This window comes from Archocentrus centrarchus, chromosome 23 (assembly GCF_007364275.1).
Source record: "Archocentrus centrarchus isolate MPI-CPG fArcCen1 chromosome 23, fArcCen1, whole genome shotgun sequence".
Lineage (NCBI taxonomy): Eukaryota > Metazoa > Chordata > Actinopteri > Cichliformes > Cichlidae > Archocentrus > Archocentrus centrarchus.
This window is the reverse complement of record NC_044368.1, coordinates 8598871-8616598: the sequence shown is the minus strand read 5'-3', so window position 1 is coordinate 8616598 and position 17728 is coordinate 8598871. Positions and strand designations below refer to the sequence as shown.

General features: G+C 39.5%; 2 protein-coding genes across 4 annotated transcripts; both read right to left on the bottom strand.

Moving 5' to 3' along the window:
- Positions 1-6164: 6164 nt before the first annotated feature.
- On the bottom strand, positions 6165-12543 carry usp18 (ubiquitin specific peptidase 18). 3 transcript variants are annotated; one of them, XM_030720775.1, is made up of 10 exons: positions 12339-12543; positions 10949-11054; positions 10709-10851; positions 10553-10632; positions 10328-10462; positions 9767-9862; positions 9244-9405; positions 9038-9169; positions 8850-8914; positions 6165-6732 (listed from the first exon to the last, which is right to left on the bottom strand). In XM_030720775.1, the coding sequence occupies exons 1-10, from the start codon at positions 12394-12396 to the stop codon at positions 6660-6662; spliced, it is 1050 nt and encodes a 349-aa protein (XP_030576635.1). In that variant the 5' UTR covers positions 12397-12543; the 3' UTR covers positions 6165-6659. The 3 variants fall into 3 exon arrangements, with proteins under 3 accessions (XP_030576635.1, XP_030576636.1, XP_030576634.1); XM_030720776.1 differs by having other exon boundaries at positions 8850-8887; XM_030720774.1 differs by lacking the exon at positions 6165-6732 and adding an exon at positions 6743-7054 and having other exon boundaries at positions 8850-8887.
- A 1439-nt stretch (positions 12544-13982) lies between these two features.
- pex26 (peroxisomal biogenesis factor 26) lies at positions 13983-17700 on the bottom strand. The gene is made up of 5 exons (XM_030720454.1): positions 17393-17700; positions 17170-17307; positions 14815-15140; positions 14575-14715; positions 13983-14472 (listed from the first exon to the last, which is right to left on the bottom strand). Exons 1-5 carry the CDS (start codon positions 17587-17589, stop codon positions 14360-14362), a joined length of 915 nt encoding a protein of 304 aa, XP_030576314.1. The 5' UTR covers positions 17590-17700; the 3' UTR covers positions 13983-14359.
- Between the last annotated feature and the right edge of the window lie 28 nt (positions 17701-17728).

The window sequence follows — 17728 nt, the reverse complement described above, 5'->3', positions numbered from 1 at the left end:
CTCTAGCTCTGCTCCAAACCAAACCTGAACCACGTTTTCTCTTTGCTGCTTGCTTATAGCACTTTGACTGTCCAACAACCCTTTTTCCTAGAAAACCTAGCAGATGTTCATTTTATTACATTCAGATTGCCAAGAATCTTGGGGAGGACAACTGAACACGGGAAGAGAGAGACAACGTTGTCCGGACAAGACTCCCCCTTTTCCCTCCTGAGAGGAAATTTTATGGACTCACTTGGGGGGGAAGATAAGGCCTCTTCCTTGACATGACCACTCATAAAGCAGAAGTCACTGCTGTGCATTCACAAATCTACAAATCTTCTACATATTTAGGGTTTACTTCAGGCTTTTGGTCATTTTTTTATGAGATACATTCTTAGTTCTGTCTTCTATCTGCTTTATCTGATTAACCACTTTTTTCTTTTTCATTTTTTTGTATGACAGAAAAAATCTAAGTCACGCAGCAGACATTTGTCTTCAGTTCTTGTTTGCTATTTACAAAAGCAGACTTCACCATGGTCACAGGCCTGCAAGTTGAACACGAGAGAGCAAAAAAAAAGAAAAGAAAAAAAGAATCATTTCCTATTTGAAACCTCATTACATAACCATAGAATAGCTCTGCGAGTCTGCTCGTCAGTCTTGAAGCATCCAAAGATTTTCTGTTAGATAGGTTATACAGGATTGGAGCATGATTGGGCTTGTTAAAGGGTCTCAGGGTTGACATTATGGAGGGAATATCTTTGCTAACAAATTCATCTCAAAGGGGTGTATTCCTGCAATTTTAACCAACCGCTATTCATGATCTGTAGTGGACAGAAAAAAGAAGAAGTGCAAAGAGACGGTGCATGAATTGGTTCCTTTTTTAAGGCTGTAAAAATATAACCAGATGGTGAAGCATGTAAATTCTGAATGAAAGAGGCTCCAGCACAGCTGCAACACCAAGTCTCAGTAAAAAGTACGGTCAAAAATTTGTTGAGAGGTGAATCTTTTACATCCATTTACTTTTATAACAAATACTATGTCAGGGAAAATGTATTTACTTGAAAACACAGCTAAAACTCACCTAAAACACACCTAATGGTGTGTAAGTTACTAGTGAAAACTAGTTGGTGAGCTAACCAAAGCTTGTCTTAAACTTAATTAACGCACTTCTGGTTTTTTCTTAAGCTGACAATATATATGTATTTTAATAAACTGACATATAACTAAATATAAATGTTCATTAGGCCTCACTATAGAAGCCATCTGGTAACCTCCTGGCAACCTCTAATTGCAAGGGGAAGATGTATATTCCTTCACTCCCTGTGACTGCTTTAGTTACTAGCAGATTGCCACAGTAGCTGGTAGTTTGCATGGAAGACTCCAACTTGTCTGCAAGCAGTTGCCAGTTACTGAGTGAGCAGCAGTGAAACGGAGAACATTTGCCTTCAAAGTAAGAGTTGTGCCTCAATGCTGCAATCAAAATGTCAAAAAGGGCTCAGACAGAATATTAGGAAATGCATGACTTCCTTTTTGCCATATGTTACCATTACTCTGATATCAATATATGCTAAACAGATTGCAGTTTGACTTACCAAAGTCAATGCTTCTAAGATGAAGTAAAAGGGAAGCTAACCAACCCCTGGTAAAGCTGAAGCTACTCAAAAGTCATTGTCTTGCACTTTATTGCAGAATCACTGTACTGTGATACCATCAGTATTGTGGCCACACATTGGGATAGCATCATTCGTGAGTTACTCTGTTATTCTGGATTTCAGTATTATCTACTTTGACTATTTTGTTAAACTATTCATCAATCCATTTTCTTAACTGCTTATACAATTGAGTGTTGTATCCGTCATAGGGCAAGAGCTGCAGTGTCTGAACCAGTCATGAGTGAGATAATGATTTTAATGAGCACGGACATCCTGCCTCCATAAACACACATTAGAAAAGATAGCTGCTCCGCTATAATACATTTTCCTTGAGCTGATGGCGCTAATAAAATATAGTGTTTTTACACCAGTGGTTGAAGTAAATAAGAGTGTCTCATACATCCTTTGTTTATAGTTTCCAAAGTAAAGGGAACAGTAGGCAGTGGACCAAACCACTGAAGGACTGTGAGAGGGAGTCTTTCAAAACCTACAAATTTATTGTTTTCCATATACAGTCCTATGAAAAAGAACTGCAATCAAGCGTTTGTGATGACTGGCAATGAGTCTTTCACATCACTGTAGAGGAATTTTGGCCCACTCTTTGTTGTCAAATTGCTTTGGAGGATTGTTGAGCATGAACGGCCGGTTTAAGTTCATGCCAAAGTATCTGAATCTGACTTACATCTCGACTTTGAGTAGGCTACTCCAAAGTCTTAATTTTGGTTTCTTGAGCCATTTAGAGGTGGAGTTGGTGGTGTGTTTCAGATCATTGCCCTGCTGCATAACCCAAGCGTGGTTGAGCTTTAGGGCACAAACTGATAGCCAGATGGGATTTTCTGGTATAGAGCAAAATTTACAGCAAGTTGTCCAGGTCCTGAAGCTGCAAAGCAGCCCCAGACCATCACACTACCACCACCATGTTTGACTGTATGATGTTCTTTTTATGAAAAGCTGTGTTAGTTTTACACCAGATATAACAGGACTTGAGCCTCCCAAAAAGTTCAGCTTTTGCCTCATCAGTCCACAGACTATTTTCCCAAAAGTCTCGGTGCTCATCAAGATGTTTTTTGGCAAATGTGAGACGAGCCTTTGTGTTCTTTTTGGTGATGTGGTTTTCTCCTTGGAACCCTCCCATGGATGCCATTTTTGCCCAGTCTCTTTCTTATTGTTGAATCATTGAACACTGACCTTAACTGAGACAAGCGAGGCCTGTAGTTCTTTAGATGTTGTTCTGGGTTCTTCTGTGACCTCCTGGATGAGTCGTTGATGTGGCCTTGGAGTAATTTTTGGGAGGCCAGCCACTACTGGGAAGGTTTACCACTGTTCCAAGTTGTTCACTGGAGTCCTAAAGCCTTAGAAATGGCTTTGTAACCCTTTGCAGGCTGATAGATGTCAGTGACCTTGTTTCCCAGCTGCTCTTGAGTTTCTTCAGATTGTGGTATTATGTTACTTTTTGAGATCTTTTAGCCTACTTCATTTTGTCAGACAGGTTCTATTTAGGTGATTTCTTGATTCAACAGGTCTGACAGTAATCAGGCCTGGGTGTGGCCAGAGAAACTGAACTCAGCTTTTCAAAAAATGTGGTTAATCACTGTTAATTCATGAGAGGGGGCAAGAGGGGGCAATTACTTTTTCACACAGAGCCAGGCAGGTTTGGATAGCTTTTTTTCCCCCTGGATAAATGAAATCATCATTTAAAAACTCAGTTTTTTATTTACTCGGGTTATCTTTGTCCAACATTAAAATTAGTTTGATGTTCTGAAACAAAAAAGTATGACAAATATGCATAAAATGAATCAAATGTCTGGGCGCCTTTAGTGCCTCCTCTGTGTATGACTCTTAGTGCTAGTATGTCTGTGTTCACTGGTTAATAATGGACTGTCATAGCTTCCAATTACAACAGATCGCGAATAGCAATAGCAGTTGTCTCATGACATGTCAGCGATATGATCGAATCATTAATAGGAGCTACAATAAATAATCAGACTGGGTCCAAGTAAGCGATCCAGCATTAAAAATCCAATAATGACATATCAGTATATAATTGCGTATTTAAGCTTTTAAAGAGTTACTGATTCTGCATCAAATAAAATAACTAAATTATTGTCCAGACAGATAATCTGGCAACACAACAAACTAAAGCTGAAGCTATGGGAATGACCGGTTTGCAGTTCACTAAATGGGACGTAAACCTTTTTGTAATTTAGTTTCAGTTTTGATCAAAATATTGGACAGAGATGTGTTGGTAACGTGGCTAAAAAGGCAAGTAAAAAAAAAGGAATTGCAGCTTTTGTGTCTGTTAGAGTTTGCCCACCAGTTCACAGTTCAGATTGACTGCTTCCTCACTGCTCTCTGACTTTTCTTGGCAGAAAAGCATGAGGGCCAATCTTTGATAAGTGACGTGAAGTGGCGATCAAACAACAGAAAGGCTGTAAGATTGGTTTGCCAGCTTGCTTTAAAATATATATCTAAATATATATCAAAGCAGCCACATGTATTTATCTAAGCCTGTGAAATCTTCCACACACAAAAAAGGAAAATTTAAGAGTGCTTCTCAAATAGCCAAATTCCACACATCACAGTGGTGTGCTCACCTAGTAACTGGTAAACACACATCAACAATGACTAAAAAGCATTAATGAACTTCGATATATTCTCCAAAAGAAACACTGGAAACCCAGAGGAATATGATGCTTTCTCCTATAGCCTACGTGCCTAATGACACTGTGTTTTGGTTTTACAGATTTATTTTAAAAAGCACTATCGTTACTTCAGAAACAATATGCCAGAGCAGTACAGCATAAGGTGGCCTTGGCTGCCTGGGTAACACCCGACCAAGATAAAGAGCTAAAACTTAATTGCAGAGATTATGATAGGCCATAAAGTGTATGAGTAACCGCACGCAGCGATCTAAGCTCAAGCAAACAATAGAGACAAAGACCCCACGCATTTCTGCTTGAAATTAAAAAAAAAAACAAGAGGTCCAGCCATTGAGCAGACTTTTACGGCCTCAAGCTGGCCTGGATGCGTCATGTTGTTGCATTGTCGGCAGTTGTGATGTGGTCAAAGTCAGGGCGGGGGCGGACAGGTGCTCATCTAACATGTACTTTGCACATGGTCTTGCAACATGCATAATTAATTAAAACCCTAAAAAGGGAAGAACCAGTTCTCTGGAAACAGAGAAAGGGGATGCATATATCAAATGTGACTTTTACTCAACACACTATTATAAGGCTGTGGTAACGTTGCAATATATTAGCGCAATGTTGAGGTTTTCCATTTCAGAGAAAAATTTACTTTTTTTTCTTCACTGCGAGCTACTGACAGCTTAAGTTTGCTAATCTGGATGGCAACAAATGAATTATGATGCCTTTAATAGCTTAAACTACCAATTTACTATACCAATAGTTGATAATAACAGGTAATAGATGCGTTTCAACATGAGCAGCTACAGCACTGAAATCTTCATTATATTACTTTTTATATTTACCACATAATTGTCCATCCATACACCGCTTATCTGTGTTTGGGTTGTGGGGGCAGCAGCTGGAGCATAGAAGCCCAATCTACAAGGCACCGAGCCCCTATAATGTGCACACCTAATATTAAGTATAAATTGCAGCTGTCATGCAAAAATACACATTTTTCTCTGTAATGAAGCATCTTAACATTAAAATTATAATAAAGACTCGTACCACTATCATATGTATTCTATCATTTGTTTCTCTCAAATAAGTGTCTTATGTTTTAAACCTGTAATCACGGATTTTTTTTTTCCACCTACTTGAGGGACACGGAAACAACAAAGTCATACTGCATTTCAAACTCATCAGCAAACAGGTGCCTGTTTACACATCCGGCAGTTCAATAGCATTAAATCAAAGTATTTCTTGCCAGCGGCTAACACCCTTTGAGTTTATCACTGGGTGAGTTTATAGCTCAATAAATTACTGATCTGAGTTTTTCTTCCAACACTGGCATTGTGCAACAGTTCAAAACAGTGCATGGCGTTGCTTGTAAATAGAAATAGCCACTGTTTTCAGCTTATTCTAACACTCTGTGGTTTGAGGATTTCCAAGGGTGGCTTTGCACTTTAGTCAGAGGAAGGGTTAGATGTATCTCGCGTCACAAACACAATGAAACACCGCTGACCATATCTGTGACACTGACTCAAATCAAGACCTACCACCAGTGTGTGCGCTGAAAGTGGGAGAACATATAGCCCCGTATACAGAAAGCTGCACTTGTGCTGCACAGCATCAAGATGACTAAGCATGAAGCCTGCTGCCTCTGGAACTGTGTAGACATGTTCCATTCTGTCAGAGCTCTGCAGCACATAGGCACCATTTCACACGGTCCCCCCCCCATCTCTTGGCCAACACACTGGGAACTTTAGTGGCTTAGTTATGCCAAGCTTTGGCACACTGTGGCTACAACTGCAACCTCATTTTATTGTGAGATGGTCCTCTCAGTTCATTCACATGTATATAGTCTTGTTGGTGTTAACATCACCAAACACATCAAATATTAAGATTTAATATCACATATTAGTTTTAATAGTGTTTAAATAAGTTGTAGGAAGACACAATACATAAAATAGAAGCTGATGTTGTCACCCATATGAGAAAAAAATGCATTCAGTGTTCTGCATGAATGACTCATATACAGCACTGTCAGGAAAAAATGCACACCAGATCTTACTGCAGGTATTTTCCCCAAAACAGCAAATATCTAAACTAAGCATTCACTTGAGACCAACCCCCCAGTATCAGTGAGTGTGTTCACAGTGTGTGTGTGTGTGGTCTGAAAGTGGAAAACCCTTTCCTGCTTAAAGTCTTCAACGCCACCTACTGGTCCTTCATACAAATTACTTTGCTGGTTGAGCTCAGTGAGATTAGGAGAAATATAGAAGATAAAACCTTTTGCATTGTAGAACAAAATCAGAAATTCCTACAAATTAGTTCCATAAAATAAAAGTTTTCCATATTATATTGCACCATGTCCCCTGATTTGTTTGCACCCATCCACTCAGCCAAACAGTTCAGGCTGCCGCCCCTCTTCTTCTGAATCTCTTCTGTACATTAGCATGTATGCCGTGTTTCTGAGAAAAAAAAACAAAAAAAACAATAAAGTATTGTTATGTAGCAAACTTCAATATAAATAAGGAAGGAGTAAATGGGAACCACAATGACATTTTCAATTCAACAATTTGACAGGAAAAGTGAAACTAAAACTTCCAGGTGTTATCCACAAAGCAGCTTGTTGTTCAAAGACAAGACAACATGACGGACGCGACGGATTTCCTCAGTTTAGCAGTTCAAAAGTTTGAGAGTGTTCGTGGCAAAAAAACACAATCACCTTTAGTCTTTAATCTTGACCAAGAAGCAGACAATAAGGCTTTGTCTAAAGATCTAAAGGTCCTTCTACAAGGAGAAAGATGAAAGCTCCATTATGTCAGCAGGGGTCAAGCAAATAGGGCTTTAAATGTTATTAATAACATCTCAAATTTAACTCTGAAAGGAAGTGGAAGCCAGTTAAAGCGTGATGAAATGAGAGTCACATGTTTGGTTACTCCTTGCTTCAGGCATGGCTGTTGTTTTTACAAGTTTTTTGAAGGTGAGGGCCAATGAGGCTGAGAGAATTTACTGAACAGCTCTCTTGTATATCTCACAGAAATATTTAAACTGGAGAACATGTCTCCCCCATATAAAAAAGCTAATGTCACTAAGTGCCCACAACCTGCATTCTTTCTAATAGCCAGCAGGGGGTGACTCTTCTGGTTGCAAAATTAAGTTGATCGTGTAGATGTTTGAGAAAAATTATGCCATTTCTCTCGCTTATTCATGACCTCAGTCACTAGTTTCAAGTCTTCTTCAATCAAGCATCATGTTGCACTTCCAGTAGAGGTCCCAGCTAAACAGAGAATGTGGAGGAATGAGATAAGCACATATCCAGATTTATTTGGATCAATAAGAAATCTATAGGGTAAAGTATTCAGTGATGCAGCTACTGAGGAGGGGAGCAATTTGATTTTGGGTCTGCCCCTCTATTGAATCAGTCTAGAAAGAAATGGGTCTCACAAGCTCCAAGATTCTGAATTTGAAAATGGATGCTCCATTCTTGTCCTGATATTTTTTAAGTATTCCTGAAGCCTCCTGTACAAAATGATGCATATCTGTTAAAGATCTTCATGGCTGCAGGTAAAAAAATAAAGCCAAATGCTGGCTTCAGAAGACGCCCCTGAACATCAAACCTTTTCATAAATAACTCAATAAGATCAATAGAAAATATGACTTTTACTCTGACTTTAGAAGGCTGAAGGAAGTATATACAGGAGGAAATGGGATAGTTATAACTAAACTGACTGCTGTCCTACAAGCTAACTGTTCGCACTCTAATAGCAATAAATTGATGGGCTTTGACTATATCATTCATTTGTTTGTGCCCCACACTTCAGTTTTTAAGTTAGACATCAAGGCTGGTTATGATTTAGGACAAGCTTTCTTGTTATTGCCATGTGTTAACTGCAGTATCCTCAAATTCTAAGTCTGATCCACACTTCACTGACGCCTGGTTTCCAAAAACAAAGACTACGATGACCAAAATGCTGAAAATGAGGCTTCAAAACGGGTGACCTCATTGTGGCTAAATCCATTTTGTATTTATACCCTGCAGTCTCTCATTTCCTCTTGAAAACAATACACTGACATTTTGATATAGACCTCTGCTCCCTCAGTCAGACTTAGATTGGACAGTGTGTTTTATTCATTAACAACTGAAAGTAGCAACTGAGACAATAATCTCTCCAGGAAAGTGTTTAGTGTGGTTAAAAGAACAGAAATATTTTTGCAACCAGGGGAGTCAAAAATAAGCAGGTTGAAGGCATGTCGAGTCCATCTTTTAAGTACAGTCTATCATCTATGTAGTAAATATGAAGCTGAGAAATCTACTGCTTTCAAAGTCTTTGGGCTAAGCTAATTGCCTCTTAGCTCCAGATTCTCAGGCCCAGAAACATATTCATTACCACTTGTTAAATATGTGGGTTTTGGTTAAATCTTTGTAGTGAATTCATAAAACCTGTCATCAGTGAGCTGTGGCATTGGACAGAGCCAGACCAGCTGTTTCCATCTGCTGTAGATAGCGTTACATTTCTGAGTATACAAGATGTTCTAAGAGGACTTCATGACCCCCTGTTCAATCATAAACTGAACATTTTACCTTCCTCCATATGCTGTCTGCACTTTTTCCCAGGAGGTCTGTGGATGTTCATGAGAATCAAACACCAAAAACAAGCAGAGAGGGGGGAAAAAAGTTATATTTCTCTTTCCCTGTCATATCTTAGGATATTAATTCAAACATAAATTGTCATGTGTGTGTGTAGGACTGTCATGTCTGTACTGAAGTACCTGCTCTACGTGGCTGTCATCTGCATAGTACCAGCGCTTGTTCTCCCTGTGGCGGACGTAAGCAGTATAGTGCCCACACATTGCATAACCAGAGTGCACTACTACTGCGTACAAAGTGTACTTGCACTCATTCTGGAAGAAAAAAAATTTAAAAAATGATAAACAAAAGACATGATATTCACATAACAGAAAAGACTCAGACGTACCTGGGCAAAGTCTGCAGAGAACACTTCTTTAAGAGTTTTAGAGAAATCAAAGGTTTCTGGAAAAGTAACCATGCAGTCAAGTTTCCGGGTGAAACCACACCTGTTCCGAAATCGTTTCAGGTTCATGCACAGGATACGAGGCAGGGAGAGGAGTTTGATACCCTAAACAAAACAAATGAAAAGCCTAAGATCATGACAATGTTGGTCAACATGTTTCATCCATCCACTTATCTAATTCACGCTGTTGGGTGGGTGGGTCTATTCCAGCTGTCACAGGGCACCTATGACGGATTTGCAATGACCAATTAATCAAACATGCATGTCTTTGGACTACACAAGGAAGCCGAAGCACCCGGAGAAGGTCCACTCTAGCAAAGGAGAACATGCAAACTCCACACAGAAAAGCCCCAGTCAGTCAGTGGATTCAAACCCAGGATCTTCATTGCTGTGAGGGGACAGTGCTAACCACCACACCACTGTGCTACCCCACATATGCTTAAGGAGAGTTTAAACCGAGCCTCACCTGTTTGGATGGTTTCTTAGTTTCACACTGTACACAAAAGCAGCAGTTTATGCCCCTGAGCTCCTGATGCTCGAAGAAGGAGTTCATGCAGCCTTCCTGGAAATATTTTAGAGTTAGACATTTTTGGGTGGCACGTGTTAATTTGTGCAGAACATGTTCTGAAGATGTTTGTGTGGCAAATGTAGCAGCAGCCAACACGTGTAAAAATAAAGTAAAATAAGCAGCGAACATGCAGCACCTCTAAAGCTCGTAACTTAAAACATATGAGATATGACTTGTTATCTCTACAATAAATTACGATTTTATGAGTGGTTATGTCCTGGATTATTTGTTGGTGACTGAGTTTTGTCATCCTTAAAAAAAACACCCCTTTTCAACCTCTACGCTTGGATGGATTTTAAAAACTGAGACACAACCTTTAAAATTATTGAGTTTTAGTGGTGTTGCTGGGTAGTTTTAGTTGTATAATTCCTGCCCCCCACCCCACCCAAAAAAAAAAAAAGCAAATACAGTGTATTTCCAAAATGTTTAAATATTCTTAAACAAATGAAGAAGAAGCACCAGAGAGTTGTGATCCTCCTTTACATATAGAGGCAGGCTGAGCATGTAGCTGGTTCGGGTTTGGACAGAGTTGCACTCTAAACACTGCAGGTATGTCTCCACTGAAATCTTGTACAGATTCTGAATTTCCTGAGCCTTTCAGAGAGAGAGCAGATGCAAGAAAATACTGTGTAAACAATTCATGTAGAAATGAATATTATTAGACTAGTTTGATTGTATTCCAACCAGAGCTTTGTCATCCATCTGCTGCTGAATGAAGTTCAGAATTGAGAAGAACACCTCATCCGCGTCATGCTGCACATTAACTGCAAAGCACCATTAGAAGTTATGAAATAAACCGCATCAGCATGAGGCATTTTCTATGCAGGTCGTGGCTCTTACGTCGAAAGCAGTTTTGGTCCAGACAGTGGAGGAAGTCACAATGTGGCGCAGGCTGAGGGACGTCCGCCCGCATGGCCGCAAGAGCTCTCTTTAGATGCAGCGGGACATTACGACCATCTCCTCTCACGCCAGCTACATCCCACCTTGTGCAATTCATAAACCCTTAATTATCTCCTTAGACAAAGAATACCTCTGTGCTTTATGAGTTAGGATGATAGTGGCAGTAATTCATGTGATTACCTTTCCAGTAGGTCTGTTATTTCACAGGTAGCAGAGAGAGTCTGAAGCAAGCTGTTCACACAGCATGATAGATGGTAGTTCGTGAGGCCTCTCATTCTTGTAAACACTGTTGAAAGGGTTAAATAACACAGTCTGTGACACCGTGAATCAGCTACTACCCACCCACCTGAATGCCAGCGGTTATTTATGAAAATAAATATAAATGTAAAAGCAGGGTCCTTCGCTAGTGTCAGCTGCGCAGAAGCCCACATCATTGACATTTATTCTAGTAAACTAGCAAATCATTGTTTTATAGATGAGAGAGCATGAAGCTTGTTTGGTTTGTTGGTTTACGGCCCCTTGTAGAGCAGATGTAGAGCAACTTTACTCCACACAGACTCAAGGTCAGTATTTTGTTTTCTATGTCACTGAAACACACCTGGGCAATTTCTTGGTTTCGGAAAGAATAATAAAGGTTAATGTAACAACAGAGAATACGAGAATATATTTTTAAAGTATTTATGAGTAAATTAAAAAACTAAATAAATAACAAAGTTAACTGTTGTGACTGCAGTCAGTCATAGTTTAGTCATAATGTTGCACCAGATCATGAAACTTCAGGAGATCCACATCATGGATGTTTCCAACACCTTGTTGAATCTATGCCATGAAGAATTAAGGCAGTTCTGAAGGCAAAAGGGGGTCCAAAATGGTACTAGTATAGTGTACCTAGTAAAGTGGCTGTGAGTGTATTTTTAGCACACTATCAACTATAAGTTTTAGTGGTGGAGGAAGTATCCAAAACTATTCAAGTTTTTTTTTTTTTTTAATGATTATTAATGATTGTTTAACGTGTCAAAATTAGGAAAGTGGTGTGAAATGTCATCACAGAGCCAAGGTGAAGCCATGTTTGTCTTGCAGAAGCAGCTGTCAAAACATCAACCGGGAAGATCCTTGAGATTAAAATCTCTTTTTCAGGACTTGACCAAGAAGCCATGTTACAGGCTGCTGACCTGTCCGGGGTGTACCCTTTTGCCCTTTGACAGCTGGGATAGACTCCATGGGTGGATGGATGGACTTGACCAAGAAAGCGCTACAGGTGTTTAAGGTTAACTGATTAAGAGGAAACGTACTTAAATGATCATCAGAAATTTGGTGATCTGCAAATAAAACGACTTCAAAATTGCTCCATTTTTATTTACTGTGAAAATAACGTATTAATCTACTAATTGTCTCAGCTGTCGAGGAGCTTTAATAGTATTTAATAAATTAAATGTTAGTCTATGTTCGCACCTCATGCATTTTGCAGCAGTATGACTTTTATACTAGTATTTATGATTCTCGAATAAACAGGAAATCATAAAGCTAAAAAAAAAAAAAATCAACATCAGGTTGAGGATGATCTATTTACCCAAAGAGAGATTCCTCGGAGAAAGGGTTGTAAAAAAGCTGTAGATCCCAGAAGACATCAGTACAGACTTCGCCTCTTCTTCAGCGGTCAGTTCGGTTTATTGTCGGAGGGTCTCAGAAGTCAAGTTTCTTATATCTCGGAGTTTAACGCCGCTGTCACTTCACTGTAAACACCAGCGTCACATAAACAGCCTCAGCCTCTCTTTCGTTTTACAGGTTTCTGTTCGCTTTGCTGGAAACGAAACTTACAATCTGCCATGCGCAAACTGGCTGCAACTATGACGTCGGCAAGGTACTATACGTGCGATTACATGCAGGATTTTGCATGAATTCTATATAAACATTTATATACTGACTGTGAGCTTTTGTGACATTTAACGAGTTTAAGTTATCTCACACACTCAAAGTCCGTACTCTGCATTTGAGTATTTTTACAGACGGGGGCATGGAGTGACCACAGCCCCCCCACATCCACATATACAGCCAATCTAAGATAACGGATTAATTTAACAATTTTAGATTAACTGGCGAGTATTAGCAATAAAATAATGTCATAATAACAGTCACAACGGACACTTTCATGCAGAACAAATACTTTGACATTTTAAGTGGATCCTTGAGATACAGTACTGTGAAAAACTAAGTTCACCCCTACAGCTTCCACAGGAATTAAGGGGGTAATGTACTTGATTAAATGATCATCAGCAAGTGTGGGCACCACTATAAAAGCAGAGGTTTTGGCAATTTGCTGTTCTTGAGCATTCAGGTGCATTTTAACACATTGCCAAGGAGGAACAACAGTAGCAATGATGTTAGAGAAGCAATCAGTGCTGCCCATCAATCTGGGAAGGGTTATATACTTCCAAACAATTTGGAGTCCATCATTCTACAGTGAGAAAGATTATAAACAAGTGGAAAACATTCAAGGCAGCTGCCAATCTTCCCACGAGTGGACATCCCAGCAAATTCACCCCAAGGTCAGATTGTGCAATGCTCAGAGAAACTGTAAAAAACCCAAGAGCTACATCTGAGACTAACATTTAACATGCTAACTGAGGCCTGTGAAGTTCATGACTGTACAATTAGAAAAAGACTGAACAAGTATGTCTTGTTTGGAAGGATTGCCAGGACAAAGTCTCTTCTCTCTATGAAGAACATGGCACCACAATTTAGGGTTGCAAGGTTTCATCTGAATAACATCTGAACTTCTGGAACAACATCCTTTGGACAGATGAGAGCAGAATGGAGATATCTGGCCATAATGCACAGCGGCATGCTTGATGAAAACCAAACACAGCATAAATAAATCATGTCAGCACAAACACCTCATACCAACTGTCAAGCACAGTGATGGATTGGTGATGATTTGGGCTTGTTTACAGTCACGGGACCTGGGAACCTTGCAGTCACTGGGTCGACCACGAGCTCCTTTGTATACCAAAATATTCCAGAGTCAAATGTGAGGCCGAACACTAAAGCTTTGCCAGCAGGACAACGATCACAAGCACAGCAGCAAATCTAAGAATGAAGACTGATGAAGTCATACTGAAAACAATTACTTCAAGTTATTGCATCGAGCCCTGTGAAAACACAAAATTAAACTGATATATTTCATATATTTATTACACAAATTTCACATTCCCACAGTGGAACACTGACTGTAAGTATTTTCTTACCCCTATTCATCATTCTAGATACTCTGAAGCAGGACACAGTGAGTCACTTCCCAGGTTGGGGGAAAAAAAAGAAAAAAAAAAAGACACATTATACACATGATGATGATGCGGGTGGTGCTTTGAGATGAACAAACAAAGGATGCATTCGTGAGAACCTGGGGAGAATTTATGTCATGTGAGCGGAAAAGGGTCTGGAGCTTCAAAAAAAGAAAAGAAAAAAGAAGCAAATATTACTGGAATGAGGAAGCTTTAAATGTTTTATAGGTCTGATATGGAACTCATCCATGTTCTCTTACAAAAAGTCCTTTAATTCATTTAAACTGATAGCCCTAACATATTCAGTTCTCTACAGTCCTTTGCTCTGAGTGACAGACTGATAATATGGTGCAAACATGGCAGTCCACATCTGTTTGAGCAGCTGCAGAAATTTGGAAATCCACATGAAAGAAGACGGGAGAGCTGTGGGTAAAACACAAGATTGTAAATGCATTTCCAGTCACTTTTATTTTAACTTCTAAAAGATGATGATGTATCAGTCAGACTAAGAAAATTTCAACCAACCTGGATCCATTCGGAACAAAAGCATATAGAGGAGGACGACAGCCAGAAAGATCTTCCGAAGAGAGAATGAGCCAGAGCCGGCTATTTGGAACTTTCTGTATATAAACCTGAGCACGGCCACAAGTTTATGGATTAAAGTACCTGCAGAACAAGCGCAAAATCAAAAACAGTTATCTACAGTCATTATTCATGCCACTTAGTGTAATGCATCTCATAAGGGTTGAGGTTGAAGTGTCAGACCTTGGGATGAGACAGGATGCTCAGTGATGTCAGAGCTTCCACTCATCCTGGGATTTAGAGGAGGGTCTTGAGTTTGCCGCTCTTTTTCTTCAACGACATCCAGCGCCGTCTGTCTCTGTTCTTCTGTGAAGGCGCTGCTGCCAACCTCACCTGTGATCAGCTCCCGAGCCTCTTCCTTCTGTCCCAGAGCCACAAGGACATGCAGGAGGTACAGCTCTGCAACTGTCCCGAAGCCAGCCGCTCTGATGTTCAATGGGCAGTGTAACCACACTCTGGCTGCCTCCTGCATCCCAGCAGGCTCACCCACCTTGGAGTAAAGAAGTATGCTGCCGAAATGAGATGCAAAATCAAGTCAGTTGGTATTTTGTGTAATTTTTCAAGCAAAAATGCAGAATATTCTCTCATTTTAGCTTCTCATATGTGACCGTTTCATACTAAAAGCACATCCTGTGTAAATTTTTGACTTCTTGACATACAGTTCAGTCCATATGTCTTTGGACAATGACATAGTTTTTGAAATTCTGCCTCTGTAGACTACCACAGTGGATTTTAAACCAAAAATTGAAGTGTACCTGCTCAACACAGGTAAGTTTCCATGCTGATGTTAGCTCAAATTACCAAAGGGCCACTGAAAGCAGGGGACTATGCATAAAAATGTCTCTAATTCATAAACAGTACTTTTTAAACCCTTGAATTAAAGCTTGAATTAAGCTTAAAGTCTGGGTCTGCATTTCAGTCACATCTTTATGCTCTGATTTAAAATCCACTGTGGTGAAATGTGTTTCTGGCCCATAAACCCATGGATCTAACTGTATTTAATGACACAAACAGCTTATAGGCGATAAACATGAACACAACTACTTTGTGGAACAAAACATCTTTTAATTCTGTAGAAAACACAAACACACACTTGGCATAAAAAGCTCATATCATCCCCGTTAGCAGAAATAAGTGTTTTTGGTTGTTGTCCACCAGTCTTTAAATTTCAGCATGACTGCACCACACATCTCAATGGACACATCAGTCCCAGGCATCAGAGGTTTAAATAAGAATGGGAGTTTCTTATTATTGGCATCATATCTGGGAACCTTGGTTCTAAATTTCTGGATCTGAAGTTGTGATGAATGTCTGTTTATTTATTCATCATGAAAAAGTCAGTTTTATGTATGATTTGCTTGAAGTTTAAAGGGGAGTTTCACTGGTCCAGCCCACTTAAGTGGGCTGTAATGTGGCCCAAATGAGTTTGACACCCCTGGTCTGGAAAGCATGAAACTGGGCGATTATAATGAGTCTTTGAAAACAGAAGAATAATAAACAATTTTCTATGTTTTATAGACAAACCAATAAAAAAAAAACATGGAGGAAATATCCTTAGTTGTAGTATTTGCAAATTTGGTAAATTTTAATCACAGCTTACCTGACGAGGCTTTGATTTGCGTGTTTACTTTTACTTTGATATGTGTAGACTTTGGAGGTCTACAAGACGGTGAGTCACCTGCTTTCAGAAACCTCTATGTATTTATTGTGATGCCTATACTGATTTTCCTTAATCTTACTTCCAGCATATACCCCAAATACAATAAGACTCAATAAAAGACTAAAACTAACACTCAAAATTATAAAAACTAAACATTTTCAAGGTTCTTCAGATTCAAATTCAGAGCTGTAATAATAATTTTCATTAGATTCATGTCGTTCTACTTTTGATTTTTTTCTCTCCAGGTTACTGATTAAAGATTGAGGATATGAAATATCAGGGGGGGAAAGGGAAAACGTCAACTTTTCTAAAAAAAAAAAGGGGGGGGCAATTTATGAAAACCTAAAAATATTAAAAAAATAGAAAAATCACTTTTAAGAAACTGATACTTTTTGTTTGATAACCAACTTCAGCAGCTATGTATTTACCTTTCTATTAAAACTAACTTATTTAATTTTTTTATACCTCTTGGCTTTTATATTGGGTTTGGAATCATTTATATGACTTATTTTTCATCTGAAATTAGAATCCCATTACAAGTAAACTTGCTGTTTCCACAGACTAATTTCCCTTTAGATCAACATCATAACCCCTCACAGTGTTAATCAGTCAGTATACAGTCAGTCTGATTTTGGATTTCAAAATTAAAGCCTTTTGAAATCACTAATCAGACTGACTAGTTTGGGGGAATTTGCATTTTTAATCTATGATATGATTGTGTTTTTGAGGTTATTAATTAAAGTGTATGTCTGCCCAGACTCTGCAGATGAAAAGTCATTAGATTCATGTCTGAGTATTTTTCCTCAGATGTTCTCTGATTCCTCAGTGTTAAAAAAAAAAATTATTAAAAAAATCATTTAAAAAAGCGCTCTCCTCACCACATCTGCATGATCTTAGCTGGTATTTGCTCCTGCTCGTACTGCTGCAGCACCCAGCAGAGGACATCCCGCCACTGATTGAGCTCAGCCAGTGCCTGAATGCCTAAGATGCAGAAACCAGCCTTCAGCTCTCCACATCTGCAGGAAGAAGAATATGTGTCCGTCATTTCACAAACATCTAAACTTCAGGCCGCACCTGTGCGTGACGCTTCGGGACCTTCACCTGCTGTCCTCGGGATCTAGGGCGGCGAGGCTCTCCAGGCCTCTGTGGCATGTGTCAAAAGCCGCCTGGAAATCTCTGTGCACCATCATTTGTTCTGCAGCCGAGTCCAACGTGCTGAACATCTGGGTCGCAGCAGCAGAGAGCGAAGGGCTGGAAGCTGAGAATAAGCTGCGAGCGGGAGTCTGGAAGCAGTTCATGACTCTCGGATGAACTTAAAATGAACCCAACAAAGCCGCAAGCTGTTTAAAGCACTTTAACTTACAGCTAGGGACCAGATTCCTCACAACAGTTTGTTTACATTTCCTTTAGCTTCCTGGTGCTAGATCACTGGCCAAT

Excerpts from the sequence above, each read along its gene's own strand:
- pex26 (XM_030720454.1), bottom strand. The coding sequence starts at position 17,589 with ATGAACTGCTTCCAGACTCCCGCTCGCAGCTTATTCTCAGCTTCCAGC. Across the intron at positions 14,716-14,814 it reads GCATCCTGTCTCATCCCAAG|GTACTTTAATCCATAAACTT; the intron begins GTCTGACACTTC and ends CTTGTTCTGCAG. Across the intron at positions 14,473-14,574 it reads TTTGTTCCGAATGGATCCAG|CTCTCCCGTCTTCTTTCATG; the intron begins GTTGGTTGAAAT and ends TTTTACCCACAG.
- usp18 (XM_030720774.1), bottom strand. The coding sequence starts at position 12,396 with ATGTCTTCTGGGATCTACAGCTTTTTTACAACCCTTTCTCCGAGGAAT. Across the intron at positions 10,633-10,708 it reads GGACCAAAACTGCTTTCGAC|TTAATGTGCAGCATGACGCG; the intron begins GTAAGAGCCACG and ends GGTGCTTTGCAG. Across the intron at positions 8,888-9,037 it reads ATGACAGCCACGTAGAGCAG|ACCTCCTGGGAAAAAGTGCA; the intron begins GTACTTCAGTAC and ends GAACATCCACAG.